This window comes from Phascolarctos cinereus, unplaced genomic scaffold (assembly GCF_003287225.1).
Source record: "Phascolarctos cinereus isolate Bilbo 61053 unplaced genomic scaffold, phaCin_HiC Scaffold_726;HRSCAF=1367, whole genome shotgun sequence".
Taxonomy (NCBI): domain Eukaryota; kingdom Metazoa; phylum Chordata; class Mammalia; order Diprotodontia; family Phascolarctidae; genus Phascolarctos; species Phascolarctos cinereus.
In genome coordinates, this window is record NW_027556098.1 from 218,939,085 (window position 1) to 218,961,571 (window position 22,487).

General features: G+C 40.6%; 1 protein-coding gene across 1 annotated transcript in view; it reads right to left on the minus strand.

Annotated features, from left to right (window-relative positions):
* The window catches only part of MYO3B (myosin IIIB), a 632,072-nt gene that overhangs the window by 558,271 nt on the left and 51,314 nt on the right, over positions 1-22,487 (minus strand). The window contains exon 6 of the mRNA XM_078146159.1: positions 8,400-8,545. Coding sequence (XP_078002285.1) covers positions 8,400-8,545 — 146 coding nt within the window. The remainder of the gene's footprint in view (positions 1-8,399; positions 8,546-22,487) is intronic.

Consider the following 22,487-nt stretch of genomic DNA (forward strand, 5'->3'; position numbering starts at 1 on the left):
GAGTAGAGGGGGGTTGGGAGTGTAGGAGGTTTGACAGTCTTGGCCTCCTGTAACTTGTTAACACTTTATCCTTGTATACAAAAAATGTATGCCTCCCAGTTCACATAAGAGAAGATCATTTCCAGGCATGTCATTGATTCATTTCTCTCTTTTCCTTGGAGAAAGAAGCAGAGGTTTCCAGGGTTCCCAGAAGAAATATTTTTGGCTGGCGCTAGATGGGAAGCAAAGATCGTTGAGATTCCCAAAGCAGCTGGGTATTCTTTGCTCAGCATCAGTCCAGAAAGCACAACTAATGGTTTGGATAAAATGATCAACTTGAATCATCACCTTCTTTCTGTAGAGACTTTTAAGGCTCAAAAATTATTTTGCTTGCAACAACCCACTCCTCCCCAAACAGCCTTCACTGACCTGACCTACAGTCTGTAGGTCTCTACACTGCCCCAGTGTTCAGAATTAGAGAACAAAGTCTAGTTGCTCCAAATCCTTAAAATCCACTTGTTTTTATTTTCAGATCATTCCTAAATTGACTGTCCATAAATGTAGGGGAAGGTTAGATGCTGATACATGCTTAGATATGACTTTGACTAGTCTTGGCTTCTACTCTCTAGTTTCTTTTCCTTTTTTAAACATTTATTTTATTTTAATTTATGAAATAAAACAAGCATTTCTACAACACAGAAGAATTTCAAAAACGATGATTGCACATGAAATTGTAAATCCATTACATACAATATGTAATAAAGTTATCATGTAAATTTCTTTTTTTTTCACCTTTTTCTCTTCCTCCCCCTCCCCTGCCCTAATGATGGCTACCATTAGACGTGTGTGTGTGTGTGTGTGTGTGTGTGTGTGTGTGTGTGTGTGTGAGAAATCATTCTGTACATACTTCTATTTACCAGTTCTTTCTCCAGGTGCAGATATCCTTCACAGGTCTTCCTTCATAAGTCCTTTGTAGTTAATTTGGGTATTTATAGTAGTCAAAATGACTTAGTCATTCTTTAATTTCTTAATTGATACAATCCTCTACACTAACCCAAAAGCTAACTTCTCAAGTAAAAGAGACAAGAATAAAATTATTTAAGGAAGAGTTTAAACTTTAGCAAGCATTTTTGTATTGGACCCAAACAATCTGTTTTTGCAAGCATCTTGTGGTCGTGGAAGCTGCTCGAATCCATACCATCACAAAACATAAGGCTACTTACCATCCCTGACACATCTCTAACCCTATCTATCTTTCAAAGACCAGTTCAAAATACAAAGTTCCAAGTACTCCAGAAAGCCTTCCCTGATCTACCCCAGGTGGAAATGATGCTTCCTTGCTCAGATTTCATATAACACTTTGTACCTTGTATGCTTTTTCCTATTCAATTTAATTCAACAATTATTAAGCACTCACTGTGTGAAAAGTGCTAGGTTGTGGGAATCCAAAGATAGCTAGGATACCAGCCTTATTGGTAAGGAATTGTAACAGTGGGGAAAACAAGCATACAAATAACTATTATAATTGGAAAGTGAGATATGTGCAAAGGAGAAGTCCAGACAACATGCTATGAATAATTTGAGAGAGAAAGTCAGGAAAGGCTTCATGGAGAATGAAGCATCTGAGTTTGGCCTTGAGGAGAGAGAGGGATTTCAGCAGAACAATACAGAGTCAGAAGGAGGATATTCTGTGCATGGAGAATGGCACAAGCGAAGGCACCAGAAGGAAAGTCAGGGACAGAGTAGTATAGCTGGAATGACAAACATGAGGAGAGGAGTATGACAATTGGATAGGCAGCTTGAAGCCAGGTGAAGGACCTAGAATACCAATGCTTTATGTGGTAGGCAATATGGAAACACTGAAGATTTTTGAGCAGAAAAATAATAGGATAGCAATGTATTAAGAAGATTCCTCAGGCAGAAATATAGAGGATGAATTGCAGAGAGGGATACACTAGAGAGGCATGCAGGCCATTTAGGAAACTAGTACATTAGTCTAGGTAAGAAGAGATGAGATCTAATTAGGATGGTTTCAGTGAAAATGAAGAGGAAAGGCCAGATGGATGTAGAAAGGCCAGAACTCGGTAACTAGATATGGGAGATGAGAGAGAGGGAAAGGTCAAAGAGCTCCAAGGTTACAAGCCTAGGTGATTAGGAGGATGCTTGTGCTATAATCTATTCTGTTTTAAGGTTATTTAATATTTATATACAACATAGTATATTTGCTAGATTGTGAATTTTATATTATATGAACTCTTAATTATCTTTGTATTTCTCACAACTCCCAACACAATGCTAGTTACTTAGTAAGCCCTTAATAAATAGTTGTTGAATGAACAAATGAGTAAATGAACAAACAACTAAATTCACCTTCAACTAAAAATATTTCTATTGGGATCTTTGGAAATTGTCTGCTTCTTTCTGTGAGGAATGAATGAAGTAAAACTAATCAATGTGTACTGAGATACATTGGTAACTGATTCTGGTGCCTGAACTCGGATTAATGCTAATAATACCAGACTCACTTCGTTTATATGATGGGTGTACCCATTATAAGCAGCCACTGGTTTATTTTACTCCATTTTTAGAGTTGCAAAAGACAGAGGAGGAGGAAAGGAACCATTAGCCAAAGACCTGTAAAGAAGGGGGATTTGCCTTGTTTGCCAAGAGACCAAAATAATTGTATTTCTTTTCTTTCCATTGGCTCTTGAAACAGGGAGCCTGAGAGACTCATTTTCTTTTAACCAAAAAGTATGTCCAGTTCAGGCCATTTTCCAGAACTTGTAAAAGTTCAAAAAGATCTCTAGTGGAGAGAGGCCAAATCTGGACAGCTGGCTGTTTAGCACCTTAAAAGTGGCAGAACAGATACACTGTTGTAACAGGGTATTTAGACAGACCCTGGACTTAGGATGGTTGCACTTTCTTTTTCTTTTTGGAAACAGCCAGGGACAATTAGCAGCATCTGTCACCATCCAAAATCCTACAGGAATCTTTGGGGTAAAAGTGTCAGACAGAATGTCAGATGCTGACTGTTTTGCTAAACCAAAGGATAGGTTTTATGTGTAAAAATGTTACTGACTGTCATATCACAATGAACAGAGGGGGGAGAAAGACAAAAAAAAACAGACACCAAGAGAAAAGAGAGCAAGAGAGTCCTCAACCAGGCCAGCTTTGTCTCCAGTTCACTAACAGTGCCTAAGCAAGCACCCTCCTCAATTACCTGCTTTTTGATATCTGGGGTTCTCACTGTACATATCAACCAGCATCTCTGTGGAAAATCATAAAAAACAGAAGAGCTAGAGCAGATCTTCAAGGACATTTACTCCAAACCTTTCATTTCACACATGAGTAAAGGGTACTCTGAAATCCATACATTACATTTCACCACCTTTCCCTGATTCAGGAAGGCTTGAGAAAGGCCTGGAGGCTGGTACTGGGCAATTCTTGCCTACTCCCAACTCAGAATGTATTAACAAAAGTTAAACAGAAGCCCCTTTCTAATCAGGTCGTCACAGACAAGCTCCATTATTTGATTTGTAGCTTATTTACAGAATATTAAACAAGGTCATATTTAAACAGCTTGGCAAATATATATTCTAAAGCCAAATACAAATGGTTAGAGGATTATCCATTTAGATTTGTCTATTCATGTAAATAATTGGGAGTCAATGGCACATATATAGGAGGTGTTTAGGGCTTTATTTTGCCACAGAACAGGATGGTCAAGCATCATGGCAGATCTCTCCATTTTCCACTAAAAAGCCTTCCTAGGGAATGGAAGAAAATTTTGGCCACAAAAATCAACATCATATGCACATATTTACAGAGTAGGGCCAACAGACTTAAAAAACCAACTAATGAAGGACTATTTTGCTCATACTTGCAAGCAACAGTGAGCCAAATGTTGATTTTATCTACTGGATTATTCTGCCTGACCCTAGCCCCACTGCCAGGAAGAAAAATGGCTGGCCTATAGCGCAATACATACTTCAGGGTCTAGCTTATGCATGGCCAGTGGCAAATAAAGTGAAAAGTCCATTACTGAGAGCAACATGAGAACAGTGAGACTAAGCAATGAAACATTGTCTGAGCTGGAAAACAGAATATATGTTGGCCTGCTAAGCCAGTGTCCCCAGCACTTGACCACTCAGTATCAACTAGCCTGATCCAGGGTGATCCAGCACAACCAGGTCAGTGATTTTGTGACAATGATCACAGTATACTTTTCCTGATTTTAAGAAAAGAAAAGTAATGCAGGCAAATGCTCTAAAGGGAATCCACAACTGAATGTTTCGATTTGTTGGTCATTTGCTTGCCTTTCCTGACTAGCGATTGCAGATATTCAGTAGTGGGAGTTATGTGACTAGAGATGGACCATAAGAACCTGCTTATTAGCTTTCTACTTATATTGTTTTCCCAAATACAAAGTGGACTTGTAAAAGTCTGGAGCTAACAATTACTTGCCCCTCACAGATTGCTAGGCACATACAGTAGGTGCTCAATAAATACTGACTGATCAGGTTGATTGATTGACCTGGCCAGCACCTATGTAAGAACTAAACAGAGGTAAAAAATCAAAGGTTATACTAAGGGAGACTTGGCTTCCAGTCTCAGTTCTGTCATTGACTAGCTATGTAATCTTGTGAAAAATAAGGCTCTACCAAGGTTATAAGATCTGTCCAAGGCTTGGAGCAGCACCTGGCACATAGAAGGTGTGTAATTAGTGCTTGTTGACTGGACTCCTTTAAAGAAAATGGTAATGGGACTGGGCCAAGCTCAAGGGATGCCAGGACTGATATATTAAGAAATCAATGGACCCATAATCTGTTAGATGTAAGGAAAAATTCTCAGTAATTAGAGCTGTCCAAAAGTGAAAGTCAGCTTTGTGAGGACCTCTCTTTGGAGGTCTTCAAAGAAAGGCTAGTTGACTACCTATTAGGTATTTTATACATTCATGGTCATGTACGGAGTGAGATAAGATGGCCTCTTAGGTCTCTTCTAATTCTAAGATTCTGTAAATAAAACTGTAACTTAGACTAAAGAAGTGAGACCAAATTTCCTGCCCCCTCCAAAACATACTTCAGCTATAATAATAATAATTAGCATTAAGATAAGTGAAATACTTTAACCAATATTATTTTATTCTCATAAAAAAATCTGTGAGATAGGTGCTATTGTCCTCATTTTACAGATAAACAAATTGAGGCAGAGAGAGCTTAAGTGACTGGCCCAAGGCTACCCATGAGTATATATCTGAGGTCACATTTCAACTCAGGTCTTCCTGACTCCAAGTCCAGAGCTTTAGTACCACCTAGCTGCTTCTCTTTACCAAGCTACTCCCTATCCCTAGAACCATTGATATCTTTCTGGATGACATAGACTAGGGAAGTGAGAGTGAGGAAATTGCAAAGGAAGAGAAAGTTTGCCCAAATACAAGGAGGAGTGTAAACAGAGAGGTGTAGTAGAGAGAGAATTCGATCTCCAGGAGGAAGTCTTTTAATAGTCTAAATAACACAACCACTGTCTAACTCGGCTTTGTCTTGTTGAATCAAAAATAATTAGTTTCTCAAGGCTGTTACATATAACTGAAAGACATTCCCCTTCCTCACCTTCTATATCAAACAACATCCTCTCTCCTGGTGGCACCCTTCAAGATAAAGCTAAGATGCATCTCTTCTGTGAGACACCTCCTCCACAAGTATCCCCAAGGGGAAGTAATTTTTCCATCATTTAATTTTGTAATACTTTGCTCTCCTCTTTGATTGTCTTTGATTGGTCATTTTGATTTGTCTTTAACTGTGATTTTCAGGTTGGGAGGGTGGAGTCCAAATCTGTGTCTGCATCACTGTAGGACACTGCCTGCACCAATACAGAATCACAACTCTTCTGAACTGTCTTAGAGAGTGACCTAAAGCATGAGAATTAGTGGTTTTCTCATGGTCACATGAGCAGTATGTGTCAAAGGGAGATCTTAAACCCAGATCTTCCTAACATTAGACCAGCCCTCTGTGCACTAGGACAGGTATTTATTACATTCTAATTTACTTTCTATCTATGTTTATATCATGGGCATCTAGATAGCATAATGGATTGAGTGCCTGGCCTAAAGATTCATCTTCCTGAGTTCAAACCTGGTCTCAGACACTTCCTAGTTGTGTGACTCTGGGCAAGTCACTTAACCCTGTTTGCCTCAGTTCCTTCATCTGTAAAATGAGCTGGAGAAAGAAATGGCAAAGAAAACTTGGCCAAGAAAACCAACAAATGGGGTCACATAGAATAAGACATGACTGAAAACAACTAAACAACAAAAATGCTTATGTCATAGCCTTCCATGTACTTTTGGAGTTTGGGGGTTGGGTGTCTAGACCTATGATTTCAATGGTATAAGGAGTCCCCCAGTGAGGAAACTCCTTCTACCCACCATGCAGCTTATCAGCTATTCTGTAACTTACAGTGTGGCTTGTTTATTAGACAATGGGAGGGTCTAAGGAAGCCCAATTTGTAACAAAGTGTATTCCATATAGCAGTGGTTTAATAAACATCTATTGAATTAGTCATTGAATTAGTTGAATTAGTCAATGAATGAATCATTGATTAATTGATTTTTTTTTTTGGCAAGGCAAGTAGGGTTAAGTGATTTGCAAAGGGTCACACAGCTAGTAAGGGTCAAGAGTAAAGTGTCTAGTCTGAGACCGGATTTGAACTCAGGTCCTCCTGACTCCAGGGCCAGTGCTCCATCCACTGCGCCACCTAGCTGCTCCTATCAATTGATTTAAGAAGCTATTTATGGGGCGCAGCTAGGTGCCGCAGTGGATAGAGCACGGGCCCTGGAGTCAGGAGGACCTCAGTTCAAATACGGCCTCAGACACATAATACTTCCTAGCTGTGTGACTCTCTGGGCAAGTCACTTAACCCCAATTGCCTCACTTTAAAAAAAAAAAAAAGAAGCTATTATTTATGGGGTTGCTATGTGCTAGGCACTGTGCTGCGTGGTAAGGATGTAAAGATAAAAAGGAAATAGTCTCTACCCTCAATGAATTTATATTCTACTGGGGAACCAGGGGAAGTTATATTGTCTCTATACCAACATTGTGGCCATTTCCAAAAAGATGAATCGAGTGACCCACACTTCTCCTCTGATGGCTCTGCACCTCACTTTAACAAAATGGGGCATGCACCTTTCTGCCCTATAGGGACCTGCCATTCTGTTAGAAGACCTCAATTTTCCCTCTCTCCTTTAATTGCCAGAACCAGTCCTATGCTTCTGTAAAAGCAAAAAGAGGCTTAGGCCCAGAGCATTTCTAGAGAGTGGTTGTATGTTCCCATCTGGGTTGAGTGGAAGTAGAAGACGTAGATAACATTATGACGCAGAAGGCTAGGGAGCCTCATCTGCATATAAATAGACCTAATCAGAAATGCAAATTGCAATCAAGAGAAATTTTGAAAGCCTGTGATAACTATGTGATTGTGCAGATAAGGAAAGGTCAAACCCCTGTATTGTTAATGCCTTTAAACTGCTATCAGCCAGCCCCCAGGCTTCCTTTGTAAATGAAATGTGGAAGACGTAAATATATGTCAATCAGCACCCAGCCTAGGACAGAGTCCTCAGATAGCAGCTTTTTATTGTTCTTTCCCCAGTTCTTTCCAGTAACTAAAAATCCTAAAGCTGCCCAGATGCAGGTCCAATTCAGAAGAAAAACCAGATATAAACAATAAAATAAATATCCTACTTGCTATGTAATCCAGACTCATGTACAAACCCTTTATTAAATAAAGACAGGTATAAAATACATTTACATTTAAACACACTCCACAGATGACTCTTCTCCATAGATTCTGCTCTCATTGAGATCATTATTGAAGGTTATCACAGGCTCACAGAATGTTAGACTTGGAGGACCACCTGATCTCAAAGGCTGTCTCATCCAACTCACACCTGAGTAAGAAGCCTCTCTAAGACATTTCTGATGGACTCACTCAGTAAAAGATGGAATATCTATCACACACTCACTCACACACACACACATTCTTTGCCATGCTTTCTCCAATACACTGAAATAACATTCAGATTGAATAATATTGAAATGCATGATTATGTGATTTAAAAATAAAAGACGCAAAGACGAATGCCTTTATCCGGAGTTATATCTATAGTCTTCTGTGGGGAGCTGAGAAAATCAACATCCAAGAAAATCAGGAAAGGATTGAAAGCAATTGTTTCAACAAGGTGTCATTATTCCTTGTGGGTTCTCTTACAAGACCATTTTTCCTCTTTCTTAAAAAAAATAATAATTTTTCCACTGAAGCTTTCTTAGAATTCAGTGGCAAATTGTTTATGAAATATTTATCATCCTTCTAACTAGACTCTTTCCCCCCCAAACATCAAACTAATGAATCAAGAGAGCCATCTAGTGCCGTACCTTGGAATCTTAAAGAGGGTTTTCACAGGATGCATGTCAAACAAGGGTGGGTCTCCATCCCCCAGCTCTATAGCCGTGATCCCCAGGGACCAGACGTCACATCGAGCATCGTAAGAGTAGTCGTACTGCTGCTCACAAGCAATGACCTATCGGACAAAAGCAGGATGTGAGACATTAACCTTCACTAGGCAGGAGGCCACACCCACCTCAATGTCATAAGAGGTCTTCTGTCAATCATAGCCTCCTCTCTGCTGCCCTGCCTACGCTGAATTAGAATCCCTAAAGTAAGAGGAAACTGATTTTTTTCTATTTAAAGATGACTGACTGTTCTACCACTCCGTGTGTTTCTTGACAAAAAAACAAAAAGCAAGACAAAACATATGACCACCTGGCTGTCTTAGGGTCTTCACAGAACAGCCATGAAGTTGGTTTTTAAAATATTATGTCTCTCTCTCTCTCTCTCTCTCTCTCTCTCTCTCTCTCTCTCTCTCTCTCTCTCTCTCTCACACACACACACACACACACACACACACACCCATCCACTAGCCAGACAATCTGTACCTAAATGTTCAATAAAAACAAAAACAAAACAAAAATATTGTCAGTGTCCTTATACTTGTAACTATTCACAAAATACTGAATAGAGAGAGGCAGCATGATACAGTGGACAGAAGGTTGGCCCTGGAATCAAGAAGACCTGAGTTCAAGGCCAGCCTCCAACACTTCCTAGCTGGGTAACCCTGGACACAACCCTTGTTTGCCTCAATTTCCTCATCTGTAAAATGGGGATCAGAACCTTAGATCAGCCAATGCCAACAGCTAATGTCAGTTCTTCCACAAGCTCTATGACCTTGAGCAAGTCACCTCTCTGGGACTTAGCTCCCTCATCTGTGAAAAGTGGGACTGAAATGGCTAATTTCTATCATGTTTCCCAGAGATCTAACATTACTAATCAAAATTTACAGTTTAAAGATCCTTTAAATAACATTCTCTCTTGCATCTCATAACTGTGCAAGACAAGGAATGAAAGTAAAATTACTGCCAATTAACAAATGAAGGAGCTGAAGCACACAGAAGCCACTTCTCCAAAGTCACCCACCTCATAAGGGGCAGAGCCAAGACTAAAACCTGGATCTTCTCATTTCAAGTCCAGTATTCTTTCCTCTGTACCATTTTGCTTCTCATGGTAATAAAAATAATAGCTAACATTTATGCAGTGCCTTAAGGGTTTACAAAGCACTTTATTACATATATTATCTCATTTGAGCCCCACAGCAACTCTATGAGGTAGGTGTGACAAGAATTATCATTCCCATTTTACAGACAAGGAAACTGAGACTCAGAGACCTTTAGTCACATAATTATTAAGTGTCAGAGGGATAATTTGAATCCATTTCTTTCTGACTCCCACGCCTGCATGTTCTCCATCATGCCGTATTGCCTCTGATCCATGACACAATCAGTATAAAAGATTCAATTTCCTCAAATGTTGCTTCTTCCTATCAATGTCTATCTGACCTTACTCTTTCTTTTTTTCAGCAGCATCAGCTGCTTTGATTGGGTCTAAAAGTTACAGAGACAGAATGCCACCAAACTTGTCATTCTTAGTCTTCTGTCATCTCCCATTGTTGTTCAGTTGTTTTTTCAGTCATATCCAAATTTTTGTGACCCCATTTGGAGTTTTCTTGGCAAAGATACTAGAGTGGTTTGCCATTTCCTTCTCCAGCTCATTTGACAGCTGAGGAAACTGAGGCAAACAGGGCTCATGACTTGCCCAGGGACACATAGCCAGTAAGTGTCTGAGGCCAGATTTGAACTCAGGAAGATGAGTCTTCCTGACTCCAGGATCAGCACTCTATCCACTGTGCCACCTAGCTGTCCAGCTGTCACCAAGCTATTCATCTGTCATTGCTTGGTGAACACTAAATCTTATGGGGAGGATCTGTTCTCATGAGCTTCCTGAGACAAATGCAAAGACTCCTTGTATTCAGGCTGCCTTAGGAAAGATCAAATGATGGGCAAAAGGAAGGGGGAGGGAGGGAGGACAGGGAGGTGCTTTGGGTACTTTTTTTTTAACTGAAACATTTCCCTCATCTATTTGAGGGCCACCTGGAGCAAGACATTCTTCTTCCAGGCCAAAAAGAAAATGTTGGCACATGCTGGAAGTAGTAGCTGGAGGCAGTGTTGTAACACTGCTCTGGTAAAAGCACAGAGCTCTGATTCTTTCTGCTCCTGTTGCTAGCGAGAGATACACACTGTACAATTAATACCACTGACCTGCCAGCTCTTGAAAAGAGACTCAGACTGAATGGGTCAGAGCTTCTAAGGAAAGGTGTGCAGCACCGTCCTTGGCTCGTGTCCTTTGCTACAATACAGGCAAGCAAGATTTTGGAAGGCAGAGCTGCTGTGCACGGAAAATGGAGAAGGCACAGATTACCGAGCCCAACTATAGCTCATATTCTGGTTTTATGCAGACTCGACTCTATATTTAAATGGAATTCATAGATTCACAGAATATTAAAGTTGGAAGCACACCCCTGGAGACACCTCTAAAAAAGGGGGAGAAGTGTCCTCAGGAAAGTCCTCCTACAGAAAGGGGCACCCTCCATCATTCTATTTATCAACAGGACTAAGCCTGGAGAATGGATAAAGGGGGAGGAGAGTAGAGCCAAGAAAACGTATTGGGACATTATTACAAGAATCCAGTCATGTGGTGATGGGAACTTGTATTATGGTGGTAAAATGAGGGAAGTGGCTACAGTGACCTTCTATGTCCCTTAGCACTCAAACCTATAATCTTACAAACTAGAAAAGAAAAGAGAGAGATCCCACTTTTCCTCTTCTATTTTCATAAATGTGCAAAACTCTTTTGGCTACAGACAATAGATGAGGTCAGCTTGTTTAATGGTTGAAAATTGTCAACTGGCCAAATTCTTCTCTTTCTAAAATATATCCCTCACCTGGCAGAAAGAACTATTGAGCAACCCACCTTCACAACAAAGTTCATAGAATTATAACCAAAAAAATTAAACATGATCTGCAGAATGGAAGCATTTGTGAATGGCAGTGATTTAGTATTGGCACGGTCCCTGCAGTCAAATGTTTTTGGCTTTGTCTACACAACAAGATTGCTAATCCAAAAGTAAAAAATGTGTCAATCCATTGATTGTAGGGAGTACAATGCCTAGTACAGGGTGCTGGATTTGGGAACAGTATTTAGGTGCAATCCCCCAGCTCTGTTACTACCTGTGTAATCTTAGGGAAGTCACTTAACCTCTCTGGGTCTCAGTTTCCCCACCTATAAAATTAGGGAGAACTGAGTCTAGGTGACTTCTAAAGTCTGTTCCAGCATGAACCTATGATTCCATGAACAAGCATAGCCTTCTACAGAAAACCTTTCATGACCTTCCCTTCGCAATCCCAACTCTAGTACCCTCCATCCCTAAACTACCTTTATTTTTTTTACTTATTCTGTTTTTTATTTATTCTGTGTATATACATGTCCCTCTGGTAAGGCTTAAACTGGTTGCCTTGAGAGGAGCCTACATCACAAAAGACCCTGGGAATTGTTTTCTTCCCAACTTAAGAAGAGAAGAAACTAATGGCTTATCAGGATTGAAGGTTAGGATTTTCATCATAGTGAGAGTTTCAAGAGATCTTAAGAGAGGAAGGAGGTTGACAGCATAGGGCATTGATATCAATATCAGCAATTTCTCCTCAAATTCACACCTACAAGGGAAATTGTGACAGGCAAAAAGCTAGCAGGGCAGCAGCAAGGGACAGGACAACAATTTTTTTCCTGTTAAAGATTTCATCTGACTGATCTTTCTCATAGATATTTGGAGTTAACCTTGTTCCTTTTATCTCTTTGTGACCTTTACTTTGCTCATGGCATGGACAGCTCTCGGAGCCACACAGGAGAGAGTGAAATTTTCTTTGGCAGGGCTGGGATCCCCTTCTAACTGGGGGCATAATCAGAAGACATTTATATGTTTCAAAAGTATACTCCCAAGACCAAAATGAATTACTATAAACCCAGGCGTTTTCAATCTACCCAGGGGTATGCTGGTAAATGTTTTAACAACTAGCTCTCTGGGGGAAAAAAAAGCACATAAGACATAGTTTTAAAGTTCAATCTGTATTAATATTTCCTCCATCCCTTTTTTAAATCTAGAAAATTAACAAAACCATAATTTGAGCCCTGATTTGTCTGCTCATTTCTTTTTTTTTTCCATGTAATTGGGGTTAAGTGACTTGCCCAGGGTCACACAGGTAGTAAATGTCAAGTGTTTGGTCTGAAGCCAGATATGAACTCAGGTCCTCCTGACTTCAGGGCCAGTGCTCCATCCACTGCGCCACCTAGCTGCCACTGCTCATTTCTAATGTAAAAATGTTCACTCTGATATTTTAACAATTGGCCATTGCCACCAGCTGGTCAGAGCTGGCTTCAGAACATCCCTGAATCTGCCTCCATCAGACCACAAACTAAGCCTGGTGAAAGTCCTCCTAGTGGTTACATTTATGTATGCATTTGTTTTCTCCAGGTGAAAGTAAGCCTCTTGAGAGCAGGGACTATTATTTGTCTTCCTATCACTAGCACTTTGCACAGCACGTGCCACAAGAGGCAGACACTTAAAAAATGCTTGTTGATTCATCAATGATGCCAAGCAATAGATATTCTGGACTGCTGTCTAATTAAATTTACCAGCTATGTCTTGAGTTCCTACTACATGCAAAGCACTATGAGGTCTGACTGATCAGTTTCCAGTCAACTACTGCCACGGTTGCCTTGCAAACCAGACCTCCAGGGTCCATGCCTAGAAGGAGTTAAGCCACTCAGCTGCAACCCCTGTCCTAGGACCCCACTTCTTAACCCCAGCTATCTGTGGAGATAGATATCCCAAACTAAAACACTCTTTCTTGACAATCACTTTACTAAGTATATTGTCTTCCCTTGTTAGAATGTATGCCCCTTGAGGGCAAGGACTGTCTGTCTCACTTTTGTATTTATATCTCTTAGCACAGTGCCTGAGTCACAATGAAGTATATTAATAAATGCTCTTTTTCATTAATTCTTTTTGTCATTCATTCATTCATTCATTCATTCAACCACAGGATCTTTGTATTTAGAAAGAACTCCATCCCCACCCCTACCCTAGACACATTTCTTCTCTACTAAAACTCAGCTGCCAGGACCGGGGGAAGGTGATCGTTTCTTCAAAGCATAGTCTCTCTTTAGTCAGTGGATCCAGACAAACATGATTTTCATGCCCACCAGCCTGCTTCATCTAAGCTGCTCGAAATCCTTTGGTAGAAGGGATGCTCCTGAGGTCATTTCCCTTGCTCATCAAAACCAACTTGTGAGGTAAAGATGACAGGTGGCATTATCCCCATTTTATAGATGAGGAAACTGGGGCTTGGAAAGATTAAGTTACTTTTTTAAGGTCAAACTGCTAGTGCCAGAGGTAGCTTCTAATCTGACTCGAGTATTTCTTTCGCTATATCACCTTGCCTCAGAAAAACATCCTTCCTAAACAGAAGCCTGCCAATTTTTTGCTCTCCTCTCAAAGCACTTTCCTAGAGCAACCTTCTATTGATGTAGCTCTTTTAAGTGAGAAGATTTTAAGAAGCTGTTAGGAGAAGGCATATCCCCTGAAGGTCATCCCTTTTCTCAGTCAGATTCTCTATCAATCTAACCTGAAAAGCCAGAAATAATTCCTTTAGGAAGAAAAGAAAAAATAATCTTTCTCCTTAGCTCAGCTTTCTCCTTGTCTCCAGGTGACATATAATTGGCACCTTGGCAATGACATTAGGAGACATCTGATTAGTCTTTGTTCCTTCACTCTCCAGGAAAAGACCTCCCAAAAGAATACATGGAATCAGTTGATGCCTTGTTGCGCTTAGAACTCAAGTGTGGTATAGTGGATATGAATAAAAACAAAGGAGAGACAGATTTTACTTATCCACCCAAATATTTGTTAAGTACCTGCTCTGAGCAATGCACTTTGTTAGGTACCAGGTATACACGTGTGAAATAGATGAAAGAATCCTGGGTTTATGTTTGGAAGACATTGGGTTCAAATTCTAGATCTTCAGCTGACTGATGGCATGACTGTGGACTAGTCACTCACCTCTTGCTTTTCTAATTTGTAAAGTAGGTAGTGGGACTAACTGACCTCAAAGGTATTTTTCAGCTTGAATTCTAAGATCACAATCCTAATAACAGATACAATTCCTTCTCTCAGGGCAGTTACAAGAACTACTAGTAAACAGCAAAGTGCCGAGGTGATTTTCCTGACCATGGTCTAACCATTCAACCCTCCTACTCTATAAACTTCAACAGCTCTGTATTACCACTAAAATGCTTTACAACCTGGCCCCTTCCTGCATGTTGCTCCCCTCCACTCACTCTCTGGCCTACTTATCATTCCTCACACATTACATCACACCATCTACCCTCTCCACACCTTTGCAATGGCTGGCTCCCTGGCCTGGAAGGCTGTCCTCTTCACCTCCACCTCTCAAAGTTACTGGCTCCCTTTAAGACTTAGTCTTTCTTGGCTACTAGGGCCTTCCATCACTATCACCTCCCTCCATAAGGTTTTTTAGTATTTCTTTTGTACTTTATCTATGTACATGTTGTCTCACCTTGATAGAATGTAAGCTCCTTGAGGGAAGGAACTCTTTCACTGTCTTTTGTATCCCTCAGCACAGTGCCTGGCAACACAGTAGGCTCTTAATAAACTATTATTGAATATATAATGGGTATCATATTACTTGCTTTTTTAATGGGTGGGGGAGGGGCTGGGAGGACTAGAATTCAGAACTGAAAAAAATTTTTAGTGTTAAAATTTGTTTTTAATTTAAATGATTATTGATTGATGGATTAGTTATTGTTGTTCAATCATTTCAACTGTTTCATACACTTCATGGCCCAATTGGGTTTTCTTGGTTAAGATACCAGAGTGGTTTGCCATTTCCTTGTCCAAATCATTTTACAGGTGAGGAACTGAGGCAAACAGGGTTAAGTGACTTACCCAGGGTCACACAGCTAGGAATTATTTGAGGTCTCATTTGAACTCGGCTCTTTTCCTCTTCCTGACTCCAGGCCTGGAGCTCTGAGCATTATAGCACCACCTTGCTGACAATGGATTAGTAGAAGAGCTAAAATATGTACATATATAATAAACCCAGAAGGTAGCATAAGACAAATGCCATATAGGTCACACAAATTGCAATGAGTGCAGAGGGCTTTTCTGAATCTAACATTCTATGACTATTAATTATCTCAAATAACAAAGATTTTTGTGCATAGACATGGGTTTTCTGTGGAAATAGAAAGAAATGCTTATTTTCAAAGTATACTAGAAGAAACTTAGAGATCATCGAGTCCCACTCATTCACTTTATAAATGAGGAAACAAAAGCCCAGAGAAGTGAGGTCATTTCTCTTAGATAACACAGCAAATTCAGGCCCAGATTCTAGACCTCCAGATTTCCAGGTCTGTGTATTTTTTTCACTACACCATGAAGGTTGATGGAAAGAGGAAATGAGGAGATTTGCTTCTCCTCCCCAGTAATTCATAAAATATCTGAGCATCTGTTGAGTAGAAGCCAGGCTGAGCTGAGCTAATAACTCCTTTAAGGAAAATGAGCGTCAGGAGCAGAGCAAGAAATACTATAGCTAACATTTACGTAGTGCTTTAAGGCTTGAAAAGTAATTTACATACACGAAATCGCTTAATCCTTACAACAATCCTGTGGGATATGCATCATTATTATACCCATTTTGCTGATGAGGAAAATGAGACTCAGAGATACCAGTGACTTGATCATAGAGCTAGTGTCAGCCATAGAATTCAAACCAAGGTCTACTCAACTCCCACATCCAACGCTACACCACGCTGCTTTTCTTGATGTTGGTGAACGGACCATATCCAGACTTGAACACAAAGCAATGGCTTTTGTAGGCTGAAAGTCAAGCGCTACTTTGGGAAGAATCATAAAACTAAGGCTGTCATTCCCAGGGCTATCTTTCTTCACTCAAAGGGATAATCTGATTTCATAGCAGTTTATACCAGTATAGCAGGGGAGCCATTCCACAGAGTATGCATGGCGATGAGCATGTGTTCTGGCCTCTTGCTAAAGGTCCTTCATTGGCTCTTATTGGTTCTCCAGGATTCCACTACTAAAGGCTATGCTGAAGATAATTAGTAAAAACGCCAGGTGGAGCCACCCCTCAGCACAGCGTAAGACCTTCCCAAAAGCTCTGTCTTTCTGTCTCTGTCTCTCTCTGTGTCTCTGCTTCTGTCTGTCTGTCTGTCTGTCTCTCTTTTCTCTCTTCTCTGTCTCTGTCTGTCTCTGTGTGTGTCTCTCTCTGTCTCTCTCCATCTCTCTCTGTCTCTGTCTCTCTGTCTCTCTCTCTTTCTCTTCTGTTCTTTTGGATCACATCCAGCCAGGTGTCCGTTGGAGCTCTGGAAAGGGGAAAGAGGTGATTCTGCTCCCTCTACCCTTCCCTCCCCGGCAGCCATTGCAGCCCCCAGCTAGCCCATGGCGACAGTGACCTCAGGTTCCTGGATGCCTCTTCTGCTTTGAGTTTCTTTTTCCGAGCACAGGCCACTGAACGGTCATCTTGAGAGAGAGACATTTCCAGCCTCAAGAATTCAAGAAGCCCAGAGGGCTTGAATCAGGGCTGCTCTCCCAGTGGGAAGTGCTTCCTGCAACTAGGCTCTTCTCAAGGAGAAGGACGCCCCAGGTGAAAGGAAGAAGAAAACTTAAGCCATTCCTGGATGGTCAGAGGATTGGGACTTCATATGTGTGAATGTTCAGACAGCAGAGCTCCAAGGTGAATGTGAGCTCCAACGTTCAGCACCCCCACAAGTCTTCGAAGAATCTTCGTCTCCTGGGATAGTATGATAGAAGAGGGGAAATATGTTTCACCTCTTAAGAATATGCTAATATCTGCTTAGGAGTCTTTCATTCTGTAAGCATTCCTTTTATGATAAAAGAAATAAATTACTATGCTATACCTAATATCCACTACTTTGTAGAGGGATTCCCTTTCTAAAAAGTACCCTGTTATTCCTTTTGGGGGAAATCACAGGCACAATCCACGAGCCTTGTTGAAGAGATTTTCTTTGATGCTGGTGCAGGGGTAATAAGCAAGAAAGTTCAAACAAAACTTATTTTTTCCTCACTCCCAAGACTCAATGGTCTGAGTACACAGTAGGAATCCTGTGTAGGAATGAGGTCCTGGGGTTGTGGAGGGTGGGAGTTTGCCACATTTCTCTTATGCATTTATTATATTCAAAGTATATGTTTTATTAATCTGTCATGTTGTTAAGGGGGAGGGAAGGGTGTCAGTCTTCTAGCAAAGTAAATTGTAAACAGTAGGAACTTAATAAACAATCAGAAGACAAACGCATTTGGAAGCTATCAGAAACCTAGCTCTTTTTTCCTAGGCCAAATAATCTCCCAAATATTGGCTCTATGGCCTAGACAAAGCAGAGCCTACATCACCTAAACCCAGATAGCCTTTTCCTTTTAGAAGTGAAAGGGGCACTCATTCTGCACGCCAGAGAAATAACAAGACTCCTTTACAATTCAATCCATCTAATTTCCAGTTGAAAAGGTTGGGAGTTAATGCATTTGATGAGCACCAAGTCTCAGAATTAGGAGACAAGGAGAAAGCAGGTCAGTTGTCCTTTAGCTCCCCTTCCCCTAGGAGAGATAAGTACCTACCAAGTCTTCCACTAATCTCATCCCTTACTGGACCTCACTTGCCCTCCCTCCAGGAATGGGTTCGCTGGGAAGGACAATGGCCTGGACACTAAATCATAGCCAGCATTTTTACCTCCCTGCATTCCTCTCTTACTTTAAGAGATTTAGTATTTATTTAGATCATCAATAGATTTTTGTTGTTGTTATTACCAACTGCCTACATTTTCCTTGGCTACAGGAGTCACGCAGTTCAGTGCAATGACAGGGAAAAACCAGCTGTCAGCAGCTCTTCTATTGAAGAGGCACTAGGGACTCTGCTTGATAAAGAAATTCCCTGAGCTGCAAAGTTTAATTTAGACTTTTCCACTCATTTGCTGGTTGATTTTTATAAGTTATCTAACTTCTCTGAGCCTTACCATATTCACCTCCAAATTGCACTTCTCTCCCAGCCCATGGAAAATGCTGATTAAATAAATAGCTCTTAAAATGTATAATGTGGCTGTGAGAAGATTGGGTTTCCAAGGCCAGCACACTTGATACTGTTTATCTGGTCATCAAGAAACATTTATTGAGAGCCTACTATGTGCCAGGGATGTGCTATTCCCTCCTGGCTACTTTATATGCAATTAGAATAAATTGCTACCAGACATAGCACAGTGCCTAGCATATAGTATGTACTAAATAAAGGCTTGTTGACTGACTGAATGATATAGTTGGGACAGGAATATATAAGATTGACAAAAGCCTAAGGTGCAACACTGTGTATGTGTGTAAAGGCGCAAAATGAAAGATATATTTTAATATTGTATCTTAGAAATACATTTTAATGACAAGAAATAGCATTTTCCATGGGATGTGGTTATTTATTTTGTGGTAAGTGAAATGTCAGCATAGCTCAGTGGTTAGAGAGCCAGCCTTGAAGTCAGATAGGCCTGGGTTTAAGTTCTGACTCTGACACAGATGAGGCTGTGTGACCCTGGGCAAGTCACTTACCCTCTCAATGGCCCTGGTAATTCCCTAAGATAGAAGATGAAGAGCATCTGCAGCTCTACATTGACAGAGGGCGTTTCCACCCTGGGAGTCCCTTACCCCAATTAAAACAGGTCTGGTCTAAGTCAAGTGGCACATGTAGTACCCGGTATTACACACAGTAGCCTGGGTTCAAATCCTGCCTGCTACTTCCTAAGGCAAATCACTTTATTTCTTTGGACATCAGTTTTCTCATTTACGGAATTGTCAATTCATCTTACAAAGTCACTTCCAGCTTAAGGTCTACAATACTACGACAGTCACCCAACATACCAATGGCACAATATTCAAATACTGAGGGATGAAATTTTGAAACTAGGGCAAAGAATTTCTCTTTGGCAGGCAATTAGGTGGTAAAGTCTGCAGAGCCCTAGACATGGAGTCAGGAAGGCCCAAGTTCAAATTCCACTTACTTAGCCGTGGGACCCTGGGCAAGTCACTAGATCCTTCTCTCACTCAGTGTCCTCATCTGTAAAATGGTTAATAATAGCACCTATGTCATAAGGTTGTTGTAAAGATCATTTAATATACCATATTTAGAGCACTTTGCATACCTTAAGATACTATACCAATGCCTGCTACTGTAATCTCTTATTGTTATTACCTATTATTATTATTCTTGGCTCTACCAGTGGTTAGACTGTAGCACCTCGGCTGTAGCTTCAAGGCCTGAAGCACTAGGCTTCCCACACACAATTAATTTTTGAGGATGCCCAATAAATACAAGAAAGATGAGCTAAGCCCCCTCCTTGTGGGAAGTACAGGGCTCAGGGAGCTAGAGTAACTCCTCCTCCAGACCCTTCTGCCTCAAGCTACTTCTTAGAACTAAATGAAGATAAAGGATAAGGAGAGTCCTTGGGACAGTTGAAATTTCCACCCTGTGCAGCTATGTAAGAACCATGTCCCCTCATCTCAAGGACTTTCACAATCAGCAAATACCATCTGTGTTGAGCTGAAGGAAAAGGGCTGATAAAACTTGCCAACATCTGAACCCTGGCATTCGGAGAGCCTAGATTTCCTCAGAATGATAATTAATTCAGTGCACTTATTAAAGCCTCTGTCTAACCTAAGGAGAAGGGAAAATACTGAAGTGAATTTTACTTTCATCATGAACTTTTTAACAAATGCTGTCAAAGTAATTAAGTACCTTACAATTTACAAGTACCATTAAAACGTCACCACCATCCACCCTGGAAGAATGTGTTATGTGTGGCCATGGAAAACAAATTTCTTTAAAAAAAAAAAAGCAATTGATATTTAATTTCTTTCCTGCTCCCCCCACCCCCATCCCATGAACACTTATTTTGTTTAATGTCCTGAAATAAATCAAAGTCATGAGTTGAGGAATAAAGTGTCTTTAATTGAGATAACAGGATAGCAAACCTGCCACCCTGGGTTATGTCCCGTGAGTGCAGAGCGCAATGGGTTTCCCAATCCAAAGACCCATGAAAAAGGTTTTTATACCTATGGGAGAACAGGAGGAAGAAGTAGCATGAAGTAGCAAGGCCTGGTTATGAGACCCCAGTGACCCATGGCAATCCAAGCAAGGAAAACTGCTTCCTTCTGGCTGGTTTGACCTTCATGCCATGAATCCCAATGGAAAGGGCAAGGGCATCAGGGGCTTCTGTCTGGCTCAGGCTGGCTTTGTTTGCAAGGAAAGGTTCTAGGGTGGCTCAGCTCAACCTAATCTGCAAGGACATTACTGGAATTCTGATATCGCTAGCATGACAGTTAATACAGCATTTGGTATTAACAATTTCCTGTCAGTTTTTAAAGATGTTCAGAAGTCCTAAATCCAAGCTTCATTTCAGTTATAGTCAAAACCAAATAGGTTTGTTTGTGTTCTTTCTGATTTCTCACCTTCCTAAAGTCAATTGTGCAATCCCAAATTACAGCCTGGGGTTGAGATGGAAATTTTACTCAAGTACACAGGCAAGATGCTGTTCTTCTAAAGAGCTAAATTCAGCTACATCAAAGCCGAAAAGCTTTGTAAAGCAAAGAGGCCCAAAGCCCTTAGTCCTTGGCTGACCTCAAAGGCCCAAAATGCAGGTGACATGCTGATAAATAAGAGGAACTGGATGGTTAAGAAGAAACTCTGACTCTTAAACTTCCAGAGAGAATTCATGCAACAGAATTCACAAAACTGTTATTGAGGGAAATGATAGAGAATAGAGTTTCCTCACAATTGGGCAGCAACTGGAAACATCCCAATGCCAGGTACAAGATGTTTTTAGGTTTTTGTAGATTCCAACATCTTAATGTTTTACAAAGGAATAGTCTATGTTAGCACAGAAAGGTTCTCCAGGAAAGAACTATGGCATCTTTCAAGTAGGAAGCCAAAGTTCTTTTGTGAGGAGGGTTAAAGGAGTGGGGAAAGATGTTGGAGGAAGGCAAAAGGCCTAGACTAGGCAGAGTTGGAGGGACTGAAATTTATACATTTTTAAAAAATCGTTTCATGGAACCAAAATTAAGAGTAGGTTTTGTATAGTGAGAAAGTGTCTGAAGTAATTAAAAATGTATTGTTCTTATGAAACCCAGAAAGAGTCGTAACTTAAAATGCGAAGTCTATAAGCCTTTTTCCCAGGATCATAACACAAAGCTTACTCCTTTTTCCTTAAACAAAACAAGGCTCAAATTAAAAGCATACACACAGAATGGTTACACAATGCCAATTTAAAACAAAGCAGGCAGGAATCACTTTGGGTAGGTGTGTTTCCCTAGCCCTCCACTAGCCTAGGGGTGAAGCATACCTACTCAGAGTGAGCACTGCTTTGTGTTAACATTATGCCACCATGCTCTGTGTTTTCAAATGCTTTCTGAGTTCCAGTGCCATCTCCCTGACTTCTGAATGCCAATAGCTCTTTGTTCAGGCTGCCCTGAACTACACATTGGCCACATACTATATCCCTTCAGCTAAGCTAAAGTAACTACCTAAGATCATGACACAAATTAATTGCAGAGCCAGGATTAGAGCCAATGATATCTCCCTAAGACACTCAACTGGACATCCTGTCTGATATAGAGAAGAAGAGGTTCTCTAGAGATTTCATTTTACTATATTGTGAGCTGGAATCACGGTTATTATAAAACTGTTGCCACAGTGAAGAGGCCAAAAAATGCTGGATACTTGATCTCCCTGCTAAGCAAAGGGAAGCATGGAAACCAAGCGCTATACTAGGTTAGAGCATGGACTCATTTTTAAAACGTGTAGAAAAGGAAGATAGAAGATTACAAAGAGTATTGTGTCACAAAACAATGAAAAACAATTGAGTTCGAAATAAGGTAAATCTTAGCAAAGGAACCCTAAAGTTGACAAAGGTTGACCTTGGCCAGGCAACCC